Source organism: Trachinotus anak, unplaced genomic scaffold (assembly GCF_046630095.1).
Source record: "Trachinotus anak isolate AG129_WGS33_773 ecotype Australia unplaced genomic scaffold, CSIRO_AGI_Tana_v1 ptg000019l, whole genome shotgun sequence".
Classification (NCBI taxonomy): domain Eukaryota; kingdom Metazoa; phylum Chordata; class Actinopteri; order Carangiformes; family Carangidae; genus Trachinotus; species Trachinotus anak.
In genome coordinates, this window is record NW_027273870.1 from 6,911,265 (window position 1) to 6,936,274 (window position 25,010).

The 25,010-nt window shown below is 41.2% G+C and overlaps 2 protein-coding genes across 7 annotated transcripts; one reads left to right on the top strand and one right to left on the bottom strand.

Annotated features, from left to right (window-relative positions):
• Positions 1–909: 909 nt before the first annotated feature.
• Positions 910–11,510, top strand: LOC139636539 (uncharacterized). 3 transcript variants are annotated; one of them, XM_071504689.1, is made up of 9 exons: positions 1,063–3,296; positions 3,385–3,571; positions 3,975–4,306; positions 4,486–4,550; positions 5,210–5,367; positions 5,576–6,091; positions 6,699–8,191; positions 9,096–9,764; positions 11,383–11,510. In XM_071504689.1, exons 3-9 carry the CDS (start codon positions 4,157–4,159, stop codon positions 11,419–11,421), a joined length of 3,090 nt encoding a protein of 1,029 aa, XP_071360790.1. In that variant the 5' UTR covers positions 1,063–3,296; positions 3,385–3,571; positions 3,975–4,156; the 3' UTR covers positions 11,422–11,510. The 3 variants fall into 3 exon arrangements, with proteins under 3 accessions (XP_071360789.1, XP_071360790.1, XP_071360791.1); XM_071504688.1 differs by lacking the exon at positions 3,385–3,571 and having other exon boundaries at positions 910–1,205; XM_071504690.1 differs by lacking the exons at positions 1,063–3,296; positions 3,385–3,571 and adding an exon at positions 5,068–5,115 and having other exon boundaries at positions 4,249–4,306.
• slc43a3a (solute carrier family 43 member 3a) lies at positions 10,764–18,660 on the bottom strand. 4 transcript variants are annotated; one of them, XM_071504691.1, is made up of 13 exons: positions 18,489–18,660; positions 17,667–18,051; positions 16,287–16,416; positions 15,585–15,631; positions 14,339–14,415; positions 14,110–14,202; positions 13,483–13,622; positions 13,235–13,377; positions 12,526–12,669; positions 12,253–12,360; positions 11,962–12,148; positions 11,390–11,513; positions 10,764–11,150 (listed from the first exon to the last, which is right to left on the bottom strand). In XM_071504691.1, the coding sequence occupies exons 2-13, from the start codon at positions 17,848–17,850 to the stop codon at positions 11,001–11,003; spliced, it is 1,527 nt and encodes a 508-aa protein (XP_071360792.1). In that variant the 5' UTR covers positions 17,851–18,051; positions 18,489–18,660; the 3' UTR covers positions 10,764–11,000. The 4 variants fall into 4 exon arrangements, with proteins under 4 accessions (XP_071360792.1, XP_071360795.1, XP_071360793.1 ...); XM_071504694.1 differs by having other exon boundaries at positions 17,836–18,051; positions 18,489–18,659; XM_071504692.1 differs by lacking the exon at positions 18,489–18,660 and adding an exon at positions 18,236–18,452.
• Between the last annotated feature and the right edge of the window lie 6,350 nt (positions 18,661–25,010).

The following is a 25,010-nucleotide window of genomic DNA, read 5'->3' on the forward strand; positions in this document are numbered from 1 at the left end:
AAGGGGAAAGGTAACACATTGAATAACTGCTCGGGCAGGTATTCTCATTTATTTTTGTGTTCACATCCTGAGGTTATTTGAAAGAGGACTCAGTTCCACCTCAGCTCTGACGGAGCCTCAGTATATATATGCCTATCCAGGGCCACATAAAGTCAAATGCACCTAATAAATTGATCAATAAATTTGCCCTTTGAGGTTTGAACCCTAATAATAATAATAATAATAATAATACACAATGAGCCACATTAATGCTTATTCATGTTAGCATGTAGCCAGAGACATGGTAAGAACAAATGTTCCTGCATGGATCTGTTCAAAGGTAAAACATCCAGAATTAATGATAACATCCTGTTTTTTTGTTTGTTTGTTTGTTTGTTTTGTTTTTTTGTTGTTGTTCATTCACTTACATTTGGTAAATACAAATTTTAAGACATTTAAATGAGATTTAAATAATATTTGGACTGAAGTTTGTGCAGATCTATATCCAACAGGACCTGGCAACCCTGACCTGTCGCGGTATGTTGTCGTCGGTCCACAAATAAAGACGTGAAAAGCACAGAAACAGAGCATATAGAAGTTGCATCACTAATACACTGGCTGTCATCCTGTCCGCTATTATGTAAGCCACTGAAAATTTTAGACATTTTGTTCCATCGTTTGTAATGGCATATTGAATACGACAGTGGAATCATTTTATGTTGTAGTGTTGTGTGTTTTAAATATGTTCAAAATAATATATTATATATTATAATATATGAGTTTGAGTCTCATGTTTTTAAGACACAAAGTTTTCGTTATCGTCATCGTGTTAATGTTGCGTAGATTTATACAATGCATCAAAAATAGATGCTGCAATTTTATATACATATATTTTATATGTTTTCCACGGGGTGTCCGTTCTATCCATCACAAGTCTTGCAGTAGTGTTGCAGACTGCAGAAAAGCAGAGAAGGGCTACAGAAAGATGGATCTTATCAGTAAACCAAGAAGCAAGTCTATCGTATGGCTGTATTTTGGCCTGAAAGCAGATGAAAAGGGACAACCTTTGAACTCTGGCGAGGCCATTTGTCGTTTATGCCGAAAAATTGTGCTTGCAAAAGGTGGAAATACCACGAATTTAAGAAGTCATCTGAGACGTCGACATCGTGCAGATTTTTTCGAGACCACTTCCTCCACGACCTCCGCAGCTTTGTTTGAGGCGCCAGGTGATTTGCTTTCAAATTCAGTGATTTCGCTGTAGTGTGTGAAGCGCATTCAGGCTCTATGATGGGTGTAATAAAGTTGCATGACAATAAGAAGCAGGTAAAGGTGAAAAAAATAGCCCCTGACCCCTCTTCCATCATTTACAACACACTTTAGATCATAGACCATGTGATACAGTATAAGTTGTTTTACTTAGGATATTTAATACTGCAACATAGACCGATGTGAGTGTATTAAACGTACCGCATTTATGAATGCAACATGTAATTCCGGCAATGCTCTGCAACAAAGAATGTATATAATCAAGATCGTTACACTCAAGCGTCGTTTGCGTAAGACCGGTCGGCAAGTTTCTGAATAAAACTATATATTTCTTTCACCAGGGGGTTATCCAATGTCAAGTTCTTTAATATATAATGTATTTTCCATGTCACAACCGGGACACCGGTATATTATACATTGTTCAAGGCAGAGTGTTGATTTTCGTCATAAAAGTAATCTTTAAAACGTCTAAAGATGCTTGCACGCATGCGTAGAACACTAGAGCCACACGCCAGAGGTCTGTTTTACGACAGTCTCATTGTCGTTGCCATGGTATCAATTAAACAGACATTCACGTAGTCCATTGTAATGAGCTGACGGTAACATCTGGTAATATTTTGTTATTCAATTATCAGCTGTTAGGGGAGGTTTTGCTATTGTCATGCTGGCATGATATGTCATGTCATAAATAACAGTTCTGCAGTTCTAACAGTTGGTACGATGATTGGCCATTGTGAGCCGCCATCTTTAGCATTTTAAAACCCATTTTTTGACCAGACTGACCCGACTCTTTAATACAAGGTGATAATGACAGGGCTATAATCGTATAGCACCCGAACCTGACTACGGTTTGGTATCCATCCGCCTTGTTTACATGACCATAAATTAACACCTGCTGCGCTCGCCGCATTGTTTATTTATTAGCAACTACTGTGACAGCTGATGGAGCTAACAGCTAACATTATGAACACAGACCAGCGGGATCCTAGTGATAATTTGGACATGTTTGGTTCTGATATGACAACTAAAGAGGAGATCATTCTGAAAGAAGAGGATGAGTCACAAGAAGAGGAAGAGTGTGAGGTAAATACCAATGACATTTTTAGACATGCGATGGTATCGGACTTGGAGCTGGATGAACTTGAGGACAGCAGGACTGAAATAAGCAAGGTTACAAAGAAGCAGACGACATGGGCTGTGAACTGCTTCACAGGCTGGTTGGACTCCCAGGGGCTCCAGGTGGACCTGACTACAGTGGAGAAGACCGACCTGAACAGGCTGCTGAGACACTTTTATGGATCAGTACGAAACAGCAAAGGAGAGCTCTATGGGATTGCCAGTTACATTGCCCTGAGAGCCGGGCTGAACCGTTACTTCAAAGAGCCTCTTGTTGGCCGCCATGTGTGCTTAATGAGAGATGCTGAGTTCACCTCAGCCAACAAGGTCTTTTTGGGAGTGCTCAAGAGAATCAGGAAGTCAGGTCGAGACATAACATCACACCATCAGGCACTGTCGCCTGATGATATCCGCATCCTAAGACATTCACGTGCAATGGACACCAGCGCTCCAAGGGGACTTCTGAACAAAGTCTGGTTTGATATACAGGTACACTTTGGCCGCAGAGGGAAGCAGGCCAACAGGAATCTGAAGCCAGATTCATTCGTGATCAGGAAAGACGAGAGAGGACTGAGATGCTGCACTTTAATTTTTGGTGACGAGACAAAAATGTATAATGAGAAGGACCAATGCTCTATGTTTGAGAAGCCAGGCAATGAACTCTGTCCCATTACTTCTCTTTTAAAGTACCTCAGCAAACTCCCATCCAATGCTACCGCCCTTTATCTGCAGCCTAAGAAGGAGCTGACAGATGATAAGTGGTACAGCCATGTCCCCCTAGGTGTCAATTACCTGGGCTCAATGTTGGCTCGCATGTGTAAAGAAGCAGGAACCTCTGTGATCTACACCAATCACTGCATCAGAAGCACACCCTTTCACCAACTGTGTGACGCAGGACTGGAGGGGAGAGACATTATTTCTGTCAGTGTGTGCAGGTAGGATGAGTTTATTCACGTGTGCAATTTAATTTACATTTGTCCCATTTCACTTCATCAAACTGTGTAAATACCATATTTCTAACAGGTCTCAAAGCTCCCTCCAAAGTCAACAGACATCCTGTCTCGGCAGTCGAAGGCAGCGGAGTGAGATATTACCAGAGAACTATTCAGCTGGCCCAGCAGGTCTGCCACCAGACAAGTGGGCTCTCCTAACAGAAGATCACTCAAGCACACACATTCTGCACCACTGCTGCAATGGATTCATTAATTTAGTAAATACACTCTGAGTGAAATATTCAGATAAATGTCTACAGAAGACAGAATGAAGAAATGTGATGCTGGATACGAGATGCTATACATTTTTATTGGTTGGAGAGCAAAATAAAACAAATCAAAACAAATTCAAAGCTTCTGTCTTTGCTATAAATGATTAATGTGTAAAATGTTCTGTATTTACTATAATGTAATATACTCATGTTGTATAGTAGCAATCAAATTCTGATGCAGTGACATCCTCCAAAGGTCTTGTCTGTATTGTCCTGTGTTCCCTATTTCTGTTATCTGTTTTTTTTTTTTTAACCAAAACAACGAAAGAAAGAGTGAACTTCCCCCATAAGGAGGACTGTCAATGACAACATCCCATCATATTGGGCTAATTATTCTTTTATTTTCTAGGTTTGGATCTCAACCATGAAGAGTTCTTTGAGGATGTTCCATTTCTCCAGAATGCCTCAAATCAGAACTACGTCCCAGATGCTGTTTTGCCACCTGGGGAGCCGTGGCTCCATGGCGGCCCCTCCAGAGCATTGCTATCTCTGCCCTCCTGCCTGTGCCTGTGCAGAGATGATGGGTCTGGGATGACTGGTCCTGCATCTACGGGCGGGGAGCAGATGGGAGAGATGAAGGTGTACGCCAAGTGTCACCTTCAGCAAGGTGTCATGTTTGGGCCCTTTGTAGGAGAAGTGTGCAGGGGACAAATGCCGAACAACCTCAAATATGCCTGGGCTGTAAGTAGACTGGTTTGACTCGACATAAAGAGGCAGTTTAAATCCAGTTTAAATCTGTTTTATTCCAGTCGCATTTAAAATCCAAGAGATAATTTATAATTTGTGTTGATAAACCAACAGAAATTCCATATAGAATTGGTCATAAGTATATCTGACTGGCACATTGCTCCCATCCCCAGATTAGGGATGATGCTGCTTTCATTTACGTCGATGCTTCTGATGAAAACAAATCCAACTGGATGAGGTGTGTAGTTTTTACTGATTTAAGTAATATTTCCCTCTAAGTTTCTTTTCTCCATCTTGCTTCATATATTTTTTTGTAAAGCTGTTAGACATTCAGTTATTTGTATTTTATTATGCCCCCGCGCCAGTGACAGTCAGGCGGCGGTATTAAGTTTTCAGGTTGTCCATCTGTCCATTCCATTCTCTTGAACACAATATTTCAGTAACGCCATGAGGGACTTCATTCAAATTTGACACAAACATTTACTTGGACTAAGGATGAACTGATTAGATTTTGGTCTTTAAAGATCAGAGATCAAGGTCACAGTGACCTCACAAAACGCAATTTTGGCCTGGTGAATGCAGTATCTCAGGAATTCCTCAAGGGAATACATTCAACTTTGGCCCAAATGTGGTCAAAGGTCAAGGTCAGTGTGACCACACAAAACACTTTTCAGCCATGACTCAAGACTTCATGCAGAAATTATGACAAAATTTCACACAAATGGTTAATATTTTATATGATTTTGGATAAACAGGGATGCGACCTGAAACTAGTCTGAGTGACGGAGGCGTACAACCACAAGGTGGTAATTCTAGTTTAGTTTAAAGTACAACATTTTTTGACAACTTTTACTTTGCTGGTCCCAGTGACATATTTGTATTTACTCTATATTTTAGGTATGTAACATATACGAGCAGTGAGGAGGAACACAATCTGGTCGTCTTCCAGTTTTACCGTCACATCTACTATAGGGTTTCCCAGCCTATCCCAGAGGGAGCAGAGCTCAGGGTCTGGATTGGAAAGGATTATGCCTCCCTGCTGGGCCTGGGGATGGGTGAGTTCTGTCCCACTGGGTTACTGTCATGTGATATATACAGACTAGCTGAACCAAATTGGTTTTTCACGTTCACATACATTTTTCAACTGACAGTAGACTTAGATTTAACTGTAACTTTAATTCTGAAAATCTTCAAACTGGAAAATGCTGTCTTGCTAAATATCTTTTAATAATCTGTGCTTTTGTTTCTGGTGGGGCGATACAGGTGACAATGTGAAATGTGAAGTTGGAGACAAGGAGACAGCTCTGCGCCTCCTGCAGGATATCCAGTTGGTCACCCTCCCGGAGCCCAGCAGCACTTCCCTTTGGTCAGATCAAAGCCAATCACAGAGCCCCATGCCTGTCATCAGTGATGTGACGACGATGTCAAACCCAGACCCAGCTAATGATCCAGGCGGGATTTCTAACTCTGCCTTCTCCTCCTCCTCCGTGATCTCCTTCCCATCCCCAAGCTCTCATCTGATGGAGAAGTACGATTTTATGCCTGGAACCGAGAAACTGCTGAGTAACCCAAACGCCACACAGAACAGCCCGTGGTACTTTTTTGGATTTGAACCGGATCCAACTGGGCGGCCTCTGGACCGGAGCATTGTGGTGTGTAAACTGTGTGTGGAGCATGTGGGCTGTGCTGGAGGAGCAGTGGACCTCCAAAGCCATCTGACCAACAAGCACCACATCAGACCACGTGATAGTAACAAGGATCGAAGCCTTCTGATAATAGGTAACAATTACTTTCTACTGCCTGTTTGCATTGCACATTAGATACCAAGTATCAAAGTTGCAGCATTATAGAGTATTATCAGATTATCAGATATTTGGGCATAAACTGTAGTACTGGGCAAATTGAAATTTTGACCTGATGATGACGCTTGAAAGGAAAGCTGGAAAGGAATCACCAAAGTTATTCAGATTCATCATCTTGGAACCATAAATTAATAAAATTTTGACCTGATGACCGTAGACTTTTAACTAAAAGCCTTAAATCTCTGTATTGACATCATAACATGTCATAACAATCCATTCATCCTTCTTTTTCCTTTTTCCAGCATATAAATGTGCAGGTTTACCAAATAAACTGGTATTCAGTATATTACAAATCTTGATAGATAAAGTACTATATTCATCCCAAAGGGAAATTACAGTGCTGCAGCAACCACGTCACACATACAATGAGGAAGGGAATAAAAATGCAATTAGAGTATAAAAATAAAAATATGTATAAATAAAAGAAAAAAGAGATTAAAGATAGCTGTGTGTACTATGGCTTTGTTGAAATGTGTTGTCAAACTGTGGAAGATTATTCGTTTTTTTGGGGTTTTTTTCAACAGGTCAACAGCGCTCTCAGCCCATGATGGTCAACAGTGGTCTAGTCAGCACACTCCCCCTGGTTTTGTCCACTCAAGTGACTGATGCCATCACCACCTTTCTCATCATGGATCTCCAGCCTCCAGCTCTGGTAGAAGGGGAAGGCTTCAGACAGCTGATACACACCATCCTGCCCACCTGCAAGGAGCTGCCGTCACATTGTCAGCTGGAGAACCTCCTGAAAGAACACCACACCAAAGGCAAGGCGAGCCTTGCTCAGCTGCTGAGAAGGAAAACAGGAAGCGGAGAAACTGAGGAGATATCTGACTACACAGCTCCCATTGAGTTTGAGCCCAGGAGACGTGGGCGGCCTGCCAGCTGTCGAAGGGAAGTTCCTCACTTTGTCACTTTAAGTGTGGATGTTTGGTCCCACAACTGGCAGGGCAACACTGAGAAGTACCTCACCCTCTGGGCGCACTATATAGACTCTAATTTTAGCTTTCAGAACGTGGCCCTGGCAACCCAAAGGCTGACTGAGCGTGAGGTGAAAGACTACACCCTCCGAGCAGTGGAGGCTCAAGTGAAAGTGATGGCACAGGAGTGGGGAATCTCCCAGCCCAATCTGGTCCTGCTGGGAGGGGAGGGAAGGAATAAGATATGGCTGGGGCCAGTAAAGAGCGAGAAAGGTGGCGAGGCTGCAGGAAGCATCCCTCACCCAAACTCAACAACATTTCTTGAGAGGGATGATTCTGTGTCCCCTGAGGAACCACATGGCTCTGAGCATGGCCATTCCAGTGAGGGACTGCCATCGGTCACGTGCTTCTTCAGTGCTGTACAGGACTGTATCGAGGAAGTGATGTCACATCCTGTCATCTCCAAGACCCTCTGCCAGTTCCAGGGTATTCTCTCAACCCTGTTCCTGCCACCTGCTCAAAACAGAGGCTCATGTCAGCATCACGTCCAGAATCTGTTGCAGACCCTGACAAAACAAGAGCAGGCTGAGCTGAAGTCGTGGGCTCACAGTCGGCCAACGTGGAATAAACTCTACCAGCTACTGAGCACTCTGATAAAACATAAAAGCCTTTTCTGTGATATAATAAGAGAGATTAGAGGGGAGGGCTTGTTTAAAGAAGACACTGCTTCAGAAACCAGTTCATCTGGCAGCTGCCACTCAAACCCCACCTCCAACACATCCTCGGTAAATGTCACAATGCACTCTGAATGGAAGGCGCTGGAGGAGCTGTGTTTGGTCCTCAAACCTCTGGATGTGGCATGTCGCACCCTTGCCAAGGAGGCCTTCCCCCGTCTGTCCCTCATCAAACCCATTCTCATTGGCCTGCTCTCCCGCCACCTTGTATCCCGGCCGGGAGATTCGTCACCCATCATAAAGGAGGTGAAGAGGATGATGAGGCGGAACTTGGCGAGCTGTTACCACAACCCTGTTGTCAACAGGGTTCTGTGTGTGGCATGTTCACTCGACCCCCAGTTCCATGGGCTGGGGTTCATGGAGGAGAAGGTGAGTCATAACGTTTAAATGAAGGAAACTGACTAGTGAATAGCTAGGGTCCTAACCTTTGTAAGTAATGCCATTATCAGGTTGAATTTAAGTTTATGACCAAATACCAGAGGTGGGGGACTTAAGTCACATGACTTAAGTCACAAATGCGAAGAGTTGAGACATTTGAGTAATACTGATGAAAGACTTGATTTGACTTTCACTTGGTATTGATGACTTGAGACCAAGTGGCAACCTCTGCAGCTGAGAAGTGACGCCAACACAAAGTGCCAAAAGTTGGAGTTCCTCAAATGGCCACTTGAGGGCGGCTACAAAAATGAGTCAAGCTCCATAGACTCCCATGTTAAAATGCCTAACTTTAGAGCAGAAATAAACATGTTTACAGCCTGGTGCAAAAACAGTTTCAGTCTCTATAACTAATTTTAGACAGAGTCGGGCAAGTTGGTGATGGCGGAGCAGCCCACTGAGCATCAAAACCGCTCTTCAGAAACTTATTTACAGTTATTTACAGTCTGTGCTTGAAACTTGACTTAGAGTTGGGACAGATGACTCGAATGGACTTGACTTTTTCTTGAATATTTGCATTTTTGTGGATATTGAGACATTTTGACATTTTCTTTTTGAAACATGTTAGGGTGATTTGCAAAGTTGTCGCAATTTGTTATAGCATAGATATTAATGTGTACTGGGGGATTACAGTTTTCCTGCTTATGTTCACTTCTTGTGCATTTGTGTTTGAATGTTGTTCAAGGAGATTGAATGATATTAAATCTTGAGGCTGCTTGTTTGATCTTTTGTTGAGAAACTTCTCCCTCACCGATCATCAATCACACCTAAAATAACGTGTTTTGTGAGGAATACTCGGGAACACAAATAAGATATTTTTGTTGTGATTATTTTCTAGGAGCAGACACTCACTTTTGATTGGCTGAAGAAAGAGGCCGTCAGGATTGTGAAGGAGGACAGGAGGAGGGGCCAAGATAAGAAGCAAGGCCAGAGTAAGAGAAGCCCCTCCCCTGGATCTCCAGAGTCAGAGAGTGACTTCCTGCGGAGGAGCAAACGCCTCAAAGAATCCCGCCCTATCAATTTCAGAGAGGTCGAAGATGAAGATGAAGAGAGCGATGTAGGAGAGACTGACGAGAATGAGTCAGCAGACCCAGGCTCTCAGGGCGGGCTGTCTGGTATGGAGTTCCTGCTGGGAGACTTGTTCTGCTCTGCCCCCCGGAGCAGGCAGAGCTCTGTGGAGGAGTCTATAGACATGGAGATGTCTGTCTTCAGAGCCGACAAGGGGGCATCACTGGGAGTGGAGCCTCTGCAGTGGTGGAGGACGAAGGCAGTACAGTTTCCACTCTTGGCCACAGTGGCACGGGCCTATCTGGCTGCCCCCGCTGTGGCAGGTAATGCTGCAAAGGACTTTGTGCAGGAAGGAGCGGGAGCCACGTCCAGGAAGAGAGCCAACATCCCACCAGAGAGTTTGGATGCGATGTTGTTTCTTCACCATAACCACATGCCCACCGCTGACGCAGGGCAAACAGTGCTGAGGAATGATGACAAGAACAGTGGGATTGAAAAGGTCCCATAAACACACACTCACACTCACACTCACACTCACAACATTTATTCCTTTTTCACAAGCTCTGAATTTAACAGTGTCACCTACATCTATAACACTTACCCTCATCCAAGAGGGAAAGAGAGAAACAGCACAATGTCTCCAGCTAAGACAAAACAGGATGTTGAGGTCAGCTGCACTACAGACACATTCAGATCATACAAAAGTGTAAAATAAGTGCATATTCCAATCTTAATTGTTAAGGTCATTTTGTGTACTCACCAAAACTCATTTGATATTTTCATTTTTAATTTCCTGGAGACTAAAGAGAAAGAGGACAGACAAAGAAAACATAGTGTGTGTAGTTAAAACTATCCCACTACAGATTTACATTTAACTTTGTAGCACCAAGTGCCTTATGTTGTTTTAATGCTATCATTCAGTAGATTTAAAGGTACGGTATGCCAAATTTTAAGAAACATATGTAACGGTGCCTGCGAGTGTTCATGGTAGTACTGGGTAAAACTTTTACCATGTGACTTAATTTTGCACCACGTCTTGTATTTTGTTATAAATCAGTAGATTATGAAAGACTCCAAAGACTGAATATGAGCTCACTTCATGCTGCTTTTTTCATGTTATAGAATTTAAACACAGCGTCAGTAAATTATCAGTGGAACTCAAATTAGAAGTCATCACTGGAAAAGGATCCCAGAAAAACTATTTGAAGCTAAAAAAAAAACCAACTATTTATTCTCCTTGCATAGAATAAAATGTGCTCTCATTTCAGTTGTAAAGAAACATTGTTTACATCTTGATACTGTAGGTCTGCTGTATTTCAGATGGTAATTTGTTAGATGTGCAGTGAAACCGTAAACTTATACAAAGTATAATGCACTTTCCAGCACCAAATTATATACTGTTAACACAATGTCTGTACTGTTTTAGACTGTGATGTTGTTGAATCTTTGCATAGTCACATACATGCAGAGTAACAGTTTTTGTCTTCTTTGTTTGAGCGGTTCATTTACTAATTTAATCATGAATATACATAAACTATCAACACATTTTGGAGTTTACAAAACATATGTCTGTTCTCACAAGCATAAAAAAATGACACGGTATCAGTCCGCTTGGATAAAAAAAAGTTATACAAAGGGTTGTAATCCATGAATGAACAGTGAACAGGAAGCGACAGAAAAGTGGTTAACAATCTGAAAAGTAAAACAGAGGCTACACATTTGCTTTATTATCCCTCTATAACTTGGATTCAGCCAGTTTGGAGTCATTAGTGGCTTCAGTCTGGGTGCTGTCCTCCCTGTGGCGGGCAAGTTTCCTACAGTGGATGAAGATGTAGATGGGATGGATAAAGACCAGCAGAGTGAGGAGAGTGAGGGCAATGTCCACCTGGAACACATCGAAGCATCATTTGTTACAATCACACATCAGTTTAATTTTACATGTGGATCTATGTTACTTTTTGAAATGAATTCACTCCTGACACAAGCTGGGTGTCAATGTTCCCAAAATGCACTGAGGCCTAAATTTGTCGTCAGTGAGGTGAAAATCTTGGCTTAGTACAGCTATTTTTGATTTGATTTTTGATTTAGCCACTGATTCTTTTGTAAACTTTCTTCAGCACTTACAAAGAAGGGGTCTCCACCCAGAGCTCCTTTGACGAGGGCGAAGCAGGGGTACTGCAGCAGGGAGACGACAGCAGAAATGGACATCACCAGGCCGTATAGCTTCCCGAAGTGACAGGCTGGAAAACTGAGAGAGAGATGTGTGATTTCCATGGGTAAGCTATTATCTGTAACTTAGGACGTGTCGTCTGGGCAACAACAAAATATTGTGTAGAACAAAAGCTTTGAATCACCACAGAGTTTCAGTTCAATGTCCCTTGCCCTTGACCAATCATCATGTTTGCTTTTTTTGACACTCTTAGTTGACACTGAGGCTGCAGGTGAAAGTTTTTTCAGTTCTAAAATGTCTTTCAGTCAGTGCTGGTGTTATGTTTGGCACCTTTTATAAACCTATTTTCTAAAATCCCCAACTCCCTGTGACAGAACATCATTTTGCAGTGTTTGCTAATGGATCTGCCGTTCAGACAGCAACTGCTTTAAAGGTCCCATATTGTAAAAACTGAAAAGCTTTTTTATTTTTTTTTATTATAAAGCACAAGTGTATGTGTATGATAGCGTATATGATGGCTGCTCACGCAATGCTAATGAAGGCTGCGTTTCCACCATAGAGGAAGGAGCGATTGAGGACTTGTATAACAAAGGTGAAATACTGCAGAGGGAGGTTACGAATGGAGGCGCACACAGAGAAGAGCAGGCACTGCAGGGAGGTCAGGAACAGAGACAGAGAGGAGGAGCGCAGGTCTGCCTCCTGCTCTGTTTCTCCTACAAGACAGAAAATGGTTAAGAAGGAATAAGTAAAGTTGCTCTGTTGCACACACACACACACACACACAGGGATGACATTTTAACACCAGTCACTGATTTACCAGGAGCCAGAGGCTTTCCCTTGTGTCTGTCCATGATGAGTCCATTCCAGGGAGCACACAGCACTCCACACAGCTGGGTGAAGGCGAAAGCATTGGTGTACTGACTTACTGAGGGAGTTAGGGTGGGAAGGAAACCGCCACGGAGACAAGCATGGAAAAGAAGACAGTAGGTTTCGTTGGATGGTGACATGGAGAAGAAAGAAAGAACAAGCAGAAAACCTTAGATCACGGTCAGTTAATACATGTGATGAAGACTCTCCTGTAATCTGTTACCCAGGTCAGCGTCATTGTTAGCCAGGCGGTTGAGCATGGAGTTGAGTGTGCCGATGAAGAGGTAGTGTCTCAGCTGCATGATGGACAACCACAGCAGGTGCCACAGGAAGAACCAGGACAACACACAGCTCCGGAAACTCGCCACTAAACACATAAGTTCACATTAAAGTCTGCGTTATGTTACAATTATTAATATCTATTTGTAACATTTCAAACAAGTGTTGTCCTTTATCCCATCCTGTATCTGCTCGGCTCTGGGTTAGAAAAATCACTCAGTGCTCAGTTCACAGTGATTCCATACATTTCTTCCAATCTGTGGATTTACTGTGGTCATCCTTTTACAGCTACATGCAGAATAATCAAAGTTGTTTCTGGTAAAATGACTGTACAGCAGATCCAAAACTTCACTCATTCCATTACCAGAGAAAAAATAGTAGAAAACTTGTTCCTGTGAAGTGTGTATGTGAACAGAGTGGAAGACAGTGGCAATTAGGAAAAAGATACTGATGAAGATCAGAGTTCGTGATCATTTAAATTTTTTTTTTCTACCTGTTTTCTGCATGGGCACATGTGAAAAAACTATTTTTAGTTTTGAATGTCATGTTTCTAAAGTATCACTTTAAGTAGATAATGATTTGTTGGCAGTTTTATCATCCACACATGACATTGTGGATGTTGTGGAGAAGATGGCACCAATGAGGATAAGTACCATTAGCAGAGTCTCGGTCCTCTGTCCCGTCCTCAGGCGCTGGTGCCAGTGTGTTGTCCCTCCCACTGGACTCTGTCATCGCGCCTCCCCTCATCCCCTCAAACTGTTCCACACTGTATGCGTTGGCCTTTCCACAATTCACCCTGAGCATCAGAAAAGGTGGATGTATATGTCAGGTCTCTTACATGAAGGTGATCTGCAACAGCTTAGGGAAAACAACTGCTCCCAAGTTTACGTAATGTTCTCACCCATAGGTGTAGTATTCTGGAAGAGGGTATGGGATGTGGGTCCTGGGCATCAGCAGGAAGGTCCTCACCAGGTGAATGATGCTGCAGACGGACAAAACAATGAAGGAGGAGCGGAGACTGATTCCCTGCTCATACAGAACCTGAGAAGAGGATGAAAAAATTGATTTGGTTAAACTTCAAGAAAATATTAAATAGCCATTTTTCAATAAGTTTATTTACATGTTCCTTTTCACTCAAATAAAAATACACGTGTATCAAAAAGGTACCAAGCACCATGACCTCAATGGTGTAATTCAATTGCCTTTCAAACCATGAGTTAAACTGGATTTAATGTAAAATGACCAAATTCTACATTTTTTGCTGCTGAGGAAAAAACACTCCACTTTGTATTAGTAAGAAAGTGCACTATCTGTAGCTGTATGTAAAATCTGTTATTTTCTCTGCCACCTCAGCAAGCTGGCTAACTCTGATGAGAATAATCAGTTCTAAAGACAGAACATTACAACCACCATGCAATGTGAACACCTTAAAATAGTGTCTGACATTGTTTATTTGACAACCTCCAGTCTAGAGAACAATTTCAAATATAGCCAGGACATATGTAGACAATCAGTTTCATTGTTTTACCTTGATGATGAGAAACACGGCTGCGGAGGAGTCAAAGGCACCATTGTAGAGAGTGATGATGGTGGAGCGGCGAGCCGGGAACAGGTTGCCCACCTTCCAGACACACAGGGTCGCATCAATACAAAAATTTAAGGTTGCTGAAGTTTTCAAAATTGTATGGTGTATAATTAGTTTTATTTAGGACAGACACTGTGTTTCTATGCCAAGACTGTTACTATGGAGTTTTCACCTGCATGTTAGTTAGAAGAAGTAGAATTCCTCCCACAGCGATGGAGGACAAGGCAGGAAAAAGCAGCTCTGAAAATGCTACAGGACAGTGAGAGACAAACTCATCATACTTAAATATCCTTCACACAAGAAATTATTTTCTTGACTAAGTAATTAGGACATAACATATTCCGTTTTCTTTCACTTGGTTAGTGCTGGATCCATAAAGTAGAGAAGTGGGGAGTTTAGCTCTGATGATCAGTTAAACCAGTATTGTGTATTTTAGTCCAGTGGCAGTAATGAAAACGGTTCAAACAGGTTATGGCTGTTTTCAGTAGATAATTAAGAATTAAATATGGATTTGATATGATTAAAACACGAACAATGTACTGTAATCATTGGGTTGCTAATCATAACTGCCATAGTTTTTACTAGGAGCTATTTGGACTAACTTTGGACTAACTAACTAGACCATGATGTATTATGCAAACTCTAACTGGACAAAGATGTTATTTCAAAGGTTGTGCAATAAAATTGCTTTAAAAGAAATGGGAGAAGAATCCAGAGAGATACAAGAGGCTGAAACTGTATGTGTCAGCCTGAAAGTTGGCACCATGATACACACTTCAAATGTGACAGAAATGCTACATTCAAATTCAAACTTTATTGTCAAACAGTCTCTCACACAGTACAATGAAATTCTTAGTCTGCGAAACCCTCCAGCAACATAATACATCACTAAATACCATAAGACACAAGACATAAATAGCAAAAATACAAAAAGGGCAAAACATATATATGTTGTTATGTAAACATGAAGAATCTGGGCACATGAAGGGTGTGTGCAAACAGTCTGCAAATGAAATATAACACAAAGAGTTTGTGCAAAGTCTGCAGAGGTAGGTTGTCTGTAGTGGTTCTTGTCCATGTCAGTGTGTATGTGTAACTTATGTGTAAGTGTGAGCGTGTTTGTGTTGGCCGGAGTCTTCACCTCTAAAAGGTCAGAGGTCAGTCTGTGGTATTGGAGGAAGGGGCAGTGGGTGAGGTAATATTTTTCCTCGGTGAAATGATTATGAGAAGAGGAAATGAGCTGGTGTGATGACACAGAGGAGACAGGTGAATTGATTCACCTTTAGCCAATGTAAAAACTTGTATTTAAAACATTAAAATAAGGCGATGTTTAAAATGTTAACCGCTTGAAACAGTTACATGATGGTATTATTTGATGTATGTTGTGTATGCTTTTGTGTGTGTTTGTGTGCAACTACCTGCACTGGAGAAGGCCACAAGAAGTGTTCCAGTAGTGTACAAACATCTGGAGGGAGACATATGACTGAATTTAGAGCAGCCATGTCCATATTTCATTTACTGTCTTAGTGGATGTCTTGGGTGGGCTCTTTAACCTGATAACCTCTCTCACGTGATCTTAAGATATGCATTTATGTGTAAATTAGTAACCTCAGTTGTCAATGTGTAACAAAAAAGCTAAAAAAAAATCAACATTCTTTAGTGTACCTTTGTGCACAAATAAGTCACAAGAAAAGGCAATTTCATATTGGCCCCATGTGTGAGACCACAAAAAAACATAGGAAACAGGTGTTGGTTTCGAACAGCAACATACTTGTAGATGTGTGTGTTTTAAGTGAAATGTATGATAGGGATCAAAAGCTTTAAAGTAATAACTCATTTCAAATTGTTTGCCTCTTGTTTTCTCTGCTAAATTGGAGACCAAAGTAATTCCCTAAAATTCTGAAGTATTTATGTCAGGATGCTCTCCAAGGAGGTCTGAGTAAAGTCTCTTAAACTACTGACAAAGAATATACAATTTAAAAGCTTCGGTTTGTCAATCAACTACATTTTGGACAAACAATATGTCATTAACACAACAAAAATATTGGATTGCAGCTTGAAAACGTTTTTTTTTTTTTGTTGTTGTTGTTGTTGGAGAAAGAAAGATGACATGAACTCACATTCCCAGCAGCCTGGTCACCATGGTGCCAAATCGATCAAACAGGTAGCCGTTGACGAGATTCAAGAAGTTGTTGAGGAACGAGGCAATGGTGAAGACCAGAGAGAACATCTCATCCTGTCTACTGCAGTCTGCAGGAGAGAAACAAAGGAAAACAGAAGAAAATGGAAAATATGGGAAATAAGGGAAGGGGAAAATATTGAGCAAATTAGACCCAAACAGATGAGAAAGTCACACACATCCATACTGTGCAGTGGCATGCAAAGACACAGTTTTCCCTTCAGAATAAAATTACAGGCCATGCTCTGTATGCTCCTTTGCACGTGCAGGAGAGTAGCTCATATGTAAAGTGTATTTTTCCGAGAAGACACCGCAGAAGATACAGTATTATAGCTGGCGTTTGCTAAACATCATAGACTTATTTATCTAAGTGTATTAACCCATGTGTAGCCTACTGATAGTGTCTGTATAATTTGTAAAGGAAATTTTTGATCCTGGTGAGGTTAGATTGTTGGTCATATCATTTATTAGTTTATTGTTACTGAACTTGGCTACAGCTCACTCAGTATGTTTCCTTTAGTCGATCACCATCCTCAACACAACACAGAGACTGTAAACTTTCACTCCCACTTTCAATGTTATAAAAGGGTGTAATGACCTGTTAATAGATAGTCACAAGAAGAAAGAACCATGCTCCATGCTCTCATTTAAAACTGCATTATTCAAAATAAAAGATCTTAAAAATTAACGAAATGGGTCTGTGTAATATGAAATGTGATGCTTGTAGTGACAACCCCACAGAGAATTATCACAAAGCTCAGGTCTGTGGAGCTATTTAACCTCATTGAGCTCATTGTTTCAATTTTGGCAGACAGACAAAATTAGCAACTCGCTGGTGAAGAGAGTCGACACCAATACAGAGCTAAAAGCAGATTGAATGATGGAGTTAGATTGTCAGGTGTCCTGGAAATGTTGTCCTGCTTGTGCCAAGTGTGCAACTTATAAATGACAACAAGAAAAGTTGCAGTATGACAGGGTATTGTGGTGTTTTTTCTGCCCCCAAGTGGTACAATTATCAATTATGAAATAAATACTGCTTTAATTTATAGTATTTGTCCTTTTTAAGCTTCAGTTTAAATATATATGTCCCTTTATTTTGTAAATATTAGGTATTCTTTCTATTTTAATAATTGAATGATGTCTTCCCTAAATGTGAATAAAAATGTGCCAACTGCTTTCATTGAGCTCAAACATTTCCTCTATGAAATATGCTCTTATTCTGTTCCCTGGTGGTGCTGGGCAGTTTAAATAACAGAATGATGTCCATCTGCCCTTTACCCTGCAGCATCACCCCTGAGACTTCAACACCTGAGTCACTCACCTGTAGAGGTCAGGTTGGTGCCTGGGACAGTGTCACACAGCTGACCGAAGTATTTATCGGCCTTCAGCACAAACACCAGAGAGGCATAACCAAACACCACGCCGGCAAAGCAGAGGCACTCCAGCATCCCTGAGGCCAGAGTCAGCCGGTAGAGCACCCTGGTACCAACCTCCTGTCCCTGCATGCTCCCCTTCCTCTGCCCAGGTCTCCAAACGGTCAAATGTTATCTCCCAATGTGAGTTTCTTCCTCAGAGAAAGTTGGAGTCAGTCTTCTTCTCTTTTGTTTTTTTTTTTATCCTCCTCCTATAACTCCCGTTTAAGCAGATTCAGTTTCTGAAGCTTCAGCTCGTCCAGGGGCCTGTGGGTCTCTGCCGGATTAAAGTTCCTACAACACAGAACAAAAGCAGAGCAGGTGTGAGGGAGATAATGACTTCTCTTTCATCATCGTTACAGTTTAAACAGAACAATATCATAAAGACTCTGAAAAGGACGATTTAAAAAAAAATATTTTGACTACTTTATATACATTTTCCTTAAAATAGAGGATCTCCCCTCTAAACTTCACATACAGGTCCCTGATCATTCAGCCGCTGAGCTCACACCCCAGCGTGAGGACCGCGGACAGGACACGGTGCGGCAGTTATCGCCAGGCGGTGCTCACTGTAATCCAGATTAGTTCACTTAATCTGTGTGTACAGACATTTGGCACAAATACACCCTTACAACGTGGCGGTCACACGCTTTCACACCGTTTATCGCTGAACACAACATGAACGCACATGTGATATCTAACAGGAGTCCAGTTCCGTTCCTAAAACTCACCTCAGGCCAAACACGCTCCCACTCCCATCCACATGTGGAATGATGTTTATCTGGTCATTCCCAGGTGATCCAAACATTGTCGTCTCCTCTTGCAGGGACTCTGCACCTTGCACCGAGCTGTGCAGTTTGTACGTCTGACATGCAGAGCTGCGCCCCCCCCCCCCCCCCCTCCCCTCACCCCCTCCCTCTGTCCGCTTGTCAGAGGTCCAGATATAATCGCAACAGGTGGACACAGGGCGGGAAAGCATATTAAATGGGTCATATGGTGACACATGGCTCTCTTTTATATACGCAGTGACTCTCCCGAACAGTTCAGTTGTGACTTAGAGGGTAATCTTCCGGATTTTCTATTATATAGCCAACATCATTATAACGGCATGTTTAATTAACCCCGTTCAGTCCCTGAATCCGGAGCCAAAATAATGAGATCCATGGGCCTGCAGAAGCATTGTGATGATTTCTGTTTTCATGCTTCAGTGTGTGATGATGGTAGAAACTGCAGTCATTATGGTGGTACCCCCCCGTGAAATTACTATAATGATTTGGAATTGACTCATTCATGTACAAAATAAATTTGTGTGCAAAAAGTAAGTCTAAATGAAAAACACACTGATGATCTAAATGCAATATGCCCCACACAGCTCTCATGGCCTCATGGTTAGGTCAGTAAAAATGTTTTCATCAAAGTGTTCAATTTGTTGTCATGTCATTTGATGGAAAAGCTCAATATTTTCTGATACACTGGAGAAAGTCATATCACTTTAAACATTTTAAATGAATTGTAAATGTAACTTATTTCTCATCCTTGTTTTTATGTCCATTATTGAATTGTGGTACATTTCTCTATATGAATGCCGTTGCTCAGTGTCTGCTGGATGTGGAGGCAACTGAAAACAGCTTGTTTTGCAGTTCTTCTGCCTCCAGTGGCCACTTATGGAGTAATGCAGCTTTAACTAGCACTATATCTTTTCTTGTTCATAGTTCAACATTTTCAGAAATACGCTGTACATGCCAAAAGTTAAACGCTCGATGAGAAGATTTATCAATTTAGTTTAGCGCAGAGACTGAAAACAGGGGGAAACAGCTAGCCTGGCTCTTTCCAGAGGTAAGCTAACCAGTTGCTAGGTGTGGCTCCTTATGTGGGAGGACAGAAATGTTTTATCTGATCAAACCAAGATAATAAGGGAATTTTTCAATATGTCAAACTATTCCCTTAAAGCTGTATAACTTTTTGTTCACTTGAACTCCAAAAAAAGCTGTTGCATACCCATAAACACAATCAGACATGTTATTGCATGTTATAGCAAGTATTTGTTTGGTTATCTAATGAATTTAAGTCCTTTTAGCTCTATCTTGGTCATCTCCTGACAAAATTATCTGGCTACTCATTGCTGAAAATGTCGGTGAGCCACTGCAGAGGACTATATATAGTGAACTCAACAGTAAAATAAAAAAGCACTTTTGAACATTACTTAATTTTCTCAGTGCCATTTTTCTTTCTTTCAGCATGATTGTGATGCATGATGGTATATATTGCTTCGTTAGTGTTCATAGGTTTTGCACTACCTTTCCTGATGCATTGTGCGTGTATTCTATGAGTCCACTTCTTATGGTATAATAATTCTCGCTGTACATTTGGACTGCACTACAAAATGGAGAACTCACGATAGAGTGGGCTATATAGTGAGTAGTGAGTGATTTCGGAGGCAGCCCAAGTCATGAGGTCCAAAGAACTCACTGTCTGACCAGCATTATAAAATTGTGGCATAGATCACAGCAAAGGTATAATGCCATTTCTAAAGCTTTGAGTGTTCCCAGGAGCATAGTGGTCTCAATATTTGTGGAATGGAAGAAGTGTGGAACCACTAGGACTCTTCCTTGAGTTGGTCATCTGGCAAAACTAAGTAGCCAGGCAAAAAAGGACCATCACAGTAGTGCTCCCAACAATCAAGCCTTCATGGTGGCTAGACTGAAGCCACTTTGAGTACAAGGCACATGGCAGCTCACCTGGAGCTTCCCAAACAGCATTTAAAGGACCCTGCGAGCATGAGGATGAGCAGAGCTCCAAAATCTATGTCTGATGAACAGCAGGCACTGCTTATCATGACGGTAACACCATGCCTCCTGTGAAGCATGGTGGTAGCAGCATCGTGCTATGGTTTGGCTTCTCAGCAACAGGGGCAGGGAGACTGGTCAGAGTTGAGAAAAGAGCCTTTAGCTGGTTGTAAACACAGAGATGTGTTCGCCTCCAGTGTGTCTTCATGTGTGTGTTGAGGTGGGAACTACGAGAAAACTTGCGGCCACAGATCTGGCAGGTAAATGGCTTGACACCCGAATGCAGCAGCTCATGGCGCCTCAGGTGTCTCCGTCTAATAAAGCTCATCCCACACTGTGTGAGACTGGGTGAGACACCGCCTGCAGTGTGCTGTCCATGTAAGGATAAGTTATGGCTGTCTTGATGTGTGCTGGTTTCCTGATGGAAGCGAGCTGCTGTAACATGTGAGCTCTGGGGTGTCAGGCAGAGTGCTGCCCAGGGGAAATGCTCCAGAGTCTGTGTTCATTTGGATCTCAAAATCCTGATCTGTGTTCTTTCCTGGGGTGTAGAGGCCTGGACTTTCTGCCTCTCTTTTAATACAAAACTCCACATCAGTTTGACAGCCTCCTATAGGGGGTGTACTGAACAGGTGCTGCTTTTCCACAGATTGCCTATAGTCCGTGTGTTGACCTTCACTGATCTCTGGAGGTTCAGCTGCATTCTGATGCTGAGGACGTTCAGTGGTTGAGTGTAGAAGAAGAGCTACTACAAAAAAAAGAATAGAAGAAAAGGTCATCACAGACATTATAAAAATCGTATCTGACCATGGCACTATTAATTTATTTTAGTTTTATGTTAACCTTTCAGCTCTGGTTGTTGTTCGGGAACTTCCTCATGCTTACTCTTTTCAGGTTCAAACACGTGATCAGCCAACCTTAACGTTTCCTGTGACACACAAACATCAAATCAAAACTGTATCACAGCCAACATTGCCCTTTTCAGTAAACAACTGGTGTCACATGGGAAAGTACTGATTAGCCTGAAAAAGTCATAATCATTTGTGGACTTTGTTCTCATGATATCTAATCTCTTTGAGATGTGCCTCTCTTGTATCTCTGCCTGTAGATTAGACTTAAGGGGTTTTAATGGTCTGAGTGAGCCTCACCTCCTCTTGCTCCTCTGCAATTTCTTCTTCATTCCTCCATCGTGTGCTGCTCTGCATCTGATCAGACTGCAGCCGTGGTCCGCCTCTATTGTTCCCTAAAGTTTGGCAAACACTCAATGAATGAAACTCTGCAAAACACTTAGATGACTTTTTTAAATGACATTGTCATAGCAAAATCAAACCTTCAACCATCTAATGTTCAGTTGTGAGATTGGCAGCAGAGCTTGCCACTATACGTTGTGATATTTCTTCAGTAGTTCTCTGTGGTTATTGTCACATAATATCTGCTCCCTGTTTCTGGCTCAATTTGGCCCTTCATCAGGCAAGGCGGTACCTGATGACATCTATTTGTTACCTCTTTATCTGATGAAGAGAAATGTTGTACTTCTTCTTAACGTAATTAAGCATAAATAAACAAATAAAGACAATATCCCAAAAAGTTAACATTATAAAATAAGACTAATAATCACACTAAAACACGAGACTTGAATTCATCTGCTCTGCTTTGCTGTGACCATGCACACAGCCAACACCAGTCACACCTGAATTACTTGGATTCTCTGCACACTGTCTTATGATAGAACAGAGGGTATGGGCTCTGGAGAGGGCTGAACTGGCAAAAGCTGGCATCTGCCCAGAGGTCCCAAAAGCTCCAGCTGTACTTGTCATTGGGATCTACATAATTAATTAACCGCAAATCTGTTGAAATTTGCACCACTGCAGTCCAACATCAACTTTGACAGGCCCTCTATCTTCTGGCTCCGACCTGTCGAGGACGCCTGTGTCAAAATCTCGTTTTATGACCTTCGTTGTTCTAGTTTATCGTGGCTAGTTGTAAAGTGTTTGATCCAGTTAAAACAAGTAAAAAACACACAGGAAGTTAGTGTTATTCCATCATAGAAATACTGTAAGGCTAGATTTATTTTCATTATTAATGTCTGAAAATTATTTTCTTTAATAATGGATTGATTGTTGAGTCTATACAGTGAAACAAAGCTTTAATATTTTCCTCCATTAGCGCACAATTCATCCCTTTTTATTTGCAGTCCATGGACTCGTCCTGATGTCCAGTGGAAAGACCAGTGGACTGACCATAGACTTCTGCTTCGTCTCATCTTTGGTCTGGTGGTCTGAACGTTGCCATTGTGTATTGCTGCTCCCTGTGGCCGACAAAGTAGGCTACAGCTTAAATTGATGAAAGGAAGGAAGCTAAGAGATCTTCTAAAATGACCACCATACTGACAATAAACAGTTTTGACTTAGACTTAAATTTGGGATTTTTCTCTCTTTCAGCTCTTTTTTTGGTCTATATCAACTCCTGTGGGTAATATCTGGCTCCACTATGTTCACCACCTAGCTTCTAACTGCGTCTGCCTGCTGTTTGGTGCTGAGCAGGTCGTGGACAGTGGCTTTAACAGAGTGCACCAGAACTGTAAAGCTGTAGCTAAACAATAAGCTAAAACTACCCATAAAGCTCCATAAGATAGAAGTAAGCTGCAGCTTCAGGCGATAATTATGTTCAAAACTATGAGTGAATTATTATAGAAATATTTATTAGAACTGCTTTAAGTATTTCACTACAGTACACCAGTGGACTGATTCAGCTAAGACTCATAGGAGATAAAGCTGTTGTGTGCATTTCTTGAAAATACAGGTAATATTTAAATAGAAATTCTATTGGTAGTCTTGTACTAACAGGCTCACATTTAATACATATGCTGTATATTATGTTAGAAAATCAACATGTCATTGGCTAATTAGCTCCAAACAAGTATTAAAGCTAAGTCTTGGATTTGGATTTTATTTATTTATTTATTTTTAACTATTAGTATGGTAAGGGCCCACAAATAATTGTATAAAATTTCCTGACAATCCATCCAACAGTTTTTTAAGCTATTTCACTCAAAGCCACAGATATTAACTTCATTATGCTGCTAGAGGAAAACCAAAGGGTCGCCAAAGTAAATGGGCCACATCAGCTGATAATCATGGAGGTCTACACCAAATTTCACTTGTTCAGATATTTCAGTCTGGTCCAAAGTGATCAACAAATTGACACTTCCATCCTACACTGGTAGCATTGCCTTCATTTATACCATTTTCACTCAACACAGCTCTATTCATGTACACACAGGAAAACTATGATGGCCTACAAGATAACAATGAACTGAGAGCGCATAGCTGGTATACTACCTAAAATCCTCACACACACGAATGTTGATGTTTTCTGGAGTTGAACAGATTCCTGTTTGAAGATATTTATATTTCACATGATATGTTTGTCTTTCCTTCCTTCTCTTTTTTTGTCCATGACAAGTTTCAGTTATTACAACCCATTCACCAGAAGAAAAAGTGGGTTTTTAACTCTGTTTTAAGAAGTGATGTATAAATAATAATAAATATAATAAGTTTATTATTATAAACCACTATTTTTTGTATTTCCTTTCTAGCATAAAAACATTCAACACAAGTTCTGAATATAGTGGGGTTTTACACAGTCAGCAATATTTGAGGGTTGATATAAACAAATATGGAAGTCTGCGAGGTGACAATAATTAACCAAAACCATTCAAATACATTATTTATAATGCAAGCATGTTATATATGACAAAATAAAAAATTAGAATAAATAAATAAACAAGCAAACACAAACCAACAATTATACTGTATTGCTCGTCCTTTTTTTTATTTAGGATGAAAAATAATGTTAGAAGTCATGTACACTTTTGATGATCCAATATGTAATGAAGTAAGGTGGAACGTATTATAACATCAGGTTCAAGTGACTTTAGGCATTTCTCTCGGACATCACTGACATTTCCTAAATAAATGATTATGCAGGTGATAAAGTGAAAATTAAAATTAGATTATTCTATAAACAGTTTTACTTTGCATTTACACAATCAAGGGTGACAATATGATGATGATGTTGCATCTGCTGTTTTTGCACACTGCACTTCAATATACTTGGTTATAGCCTTTGTGACCCCACTCCTAAAAACAACCAGCATGTTTACTGTATATTACAAAGCTTGGTTTGAAGGGACGATGGGTGTAGGCCAACAGAGATGAATCAACTCATAGCAAAATTGTCAGGGCATCATGTTATGGTATTAAGTATGGTACAGAAATACACACAGACATGACAGGTGGTGGGCATGTCTGCTGGCAGCAGCAGTAAAAGCCTTCCCCTCATTAGTTACAGTATAGCGCCACTTACTGGCCATTTGTGGGACTAGGAAATTATTAAATATAGTCTGTTAAGTGATAATACCCATTTTTTTTTAAAAATCTGCGTTGTCCGCTTTAATTCAGTGGTTCA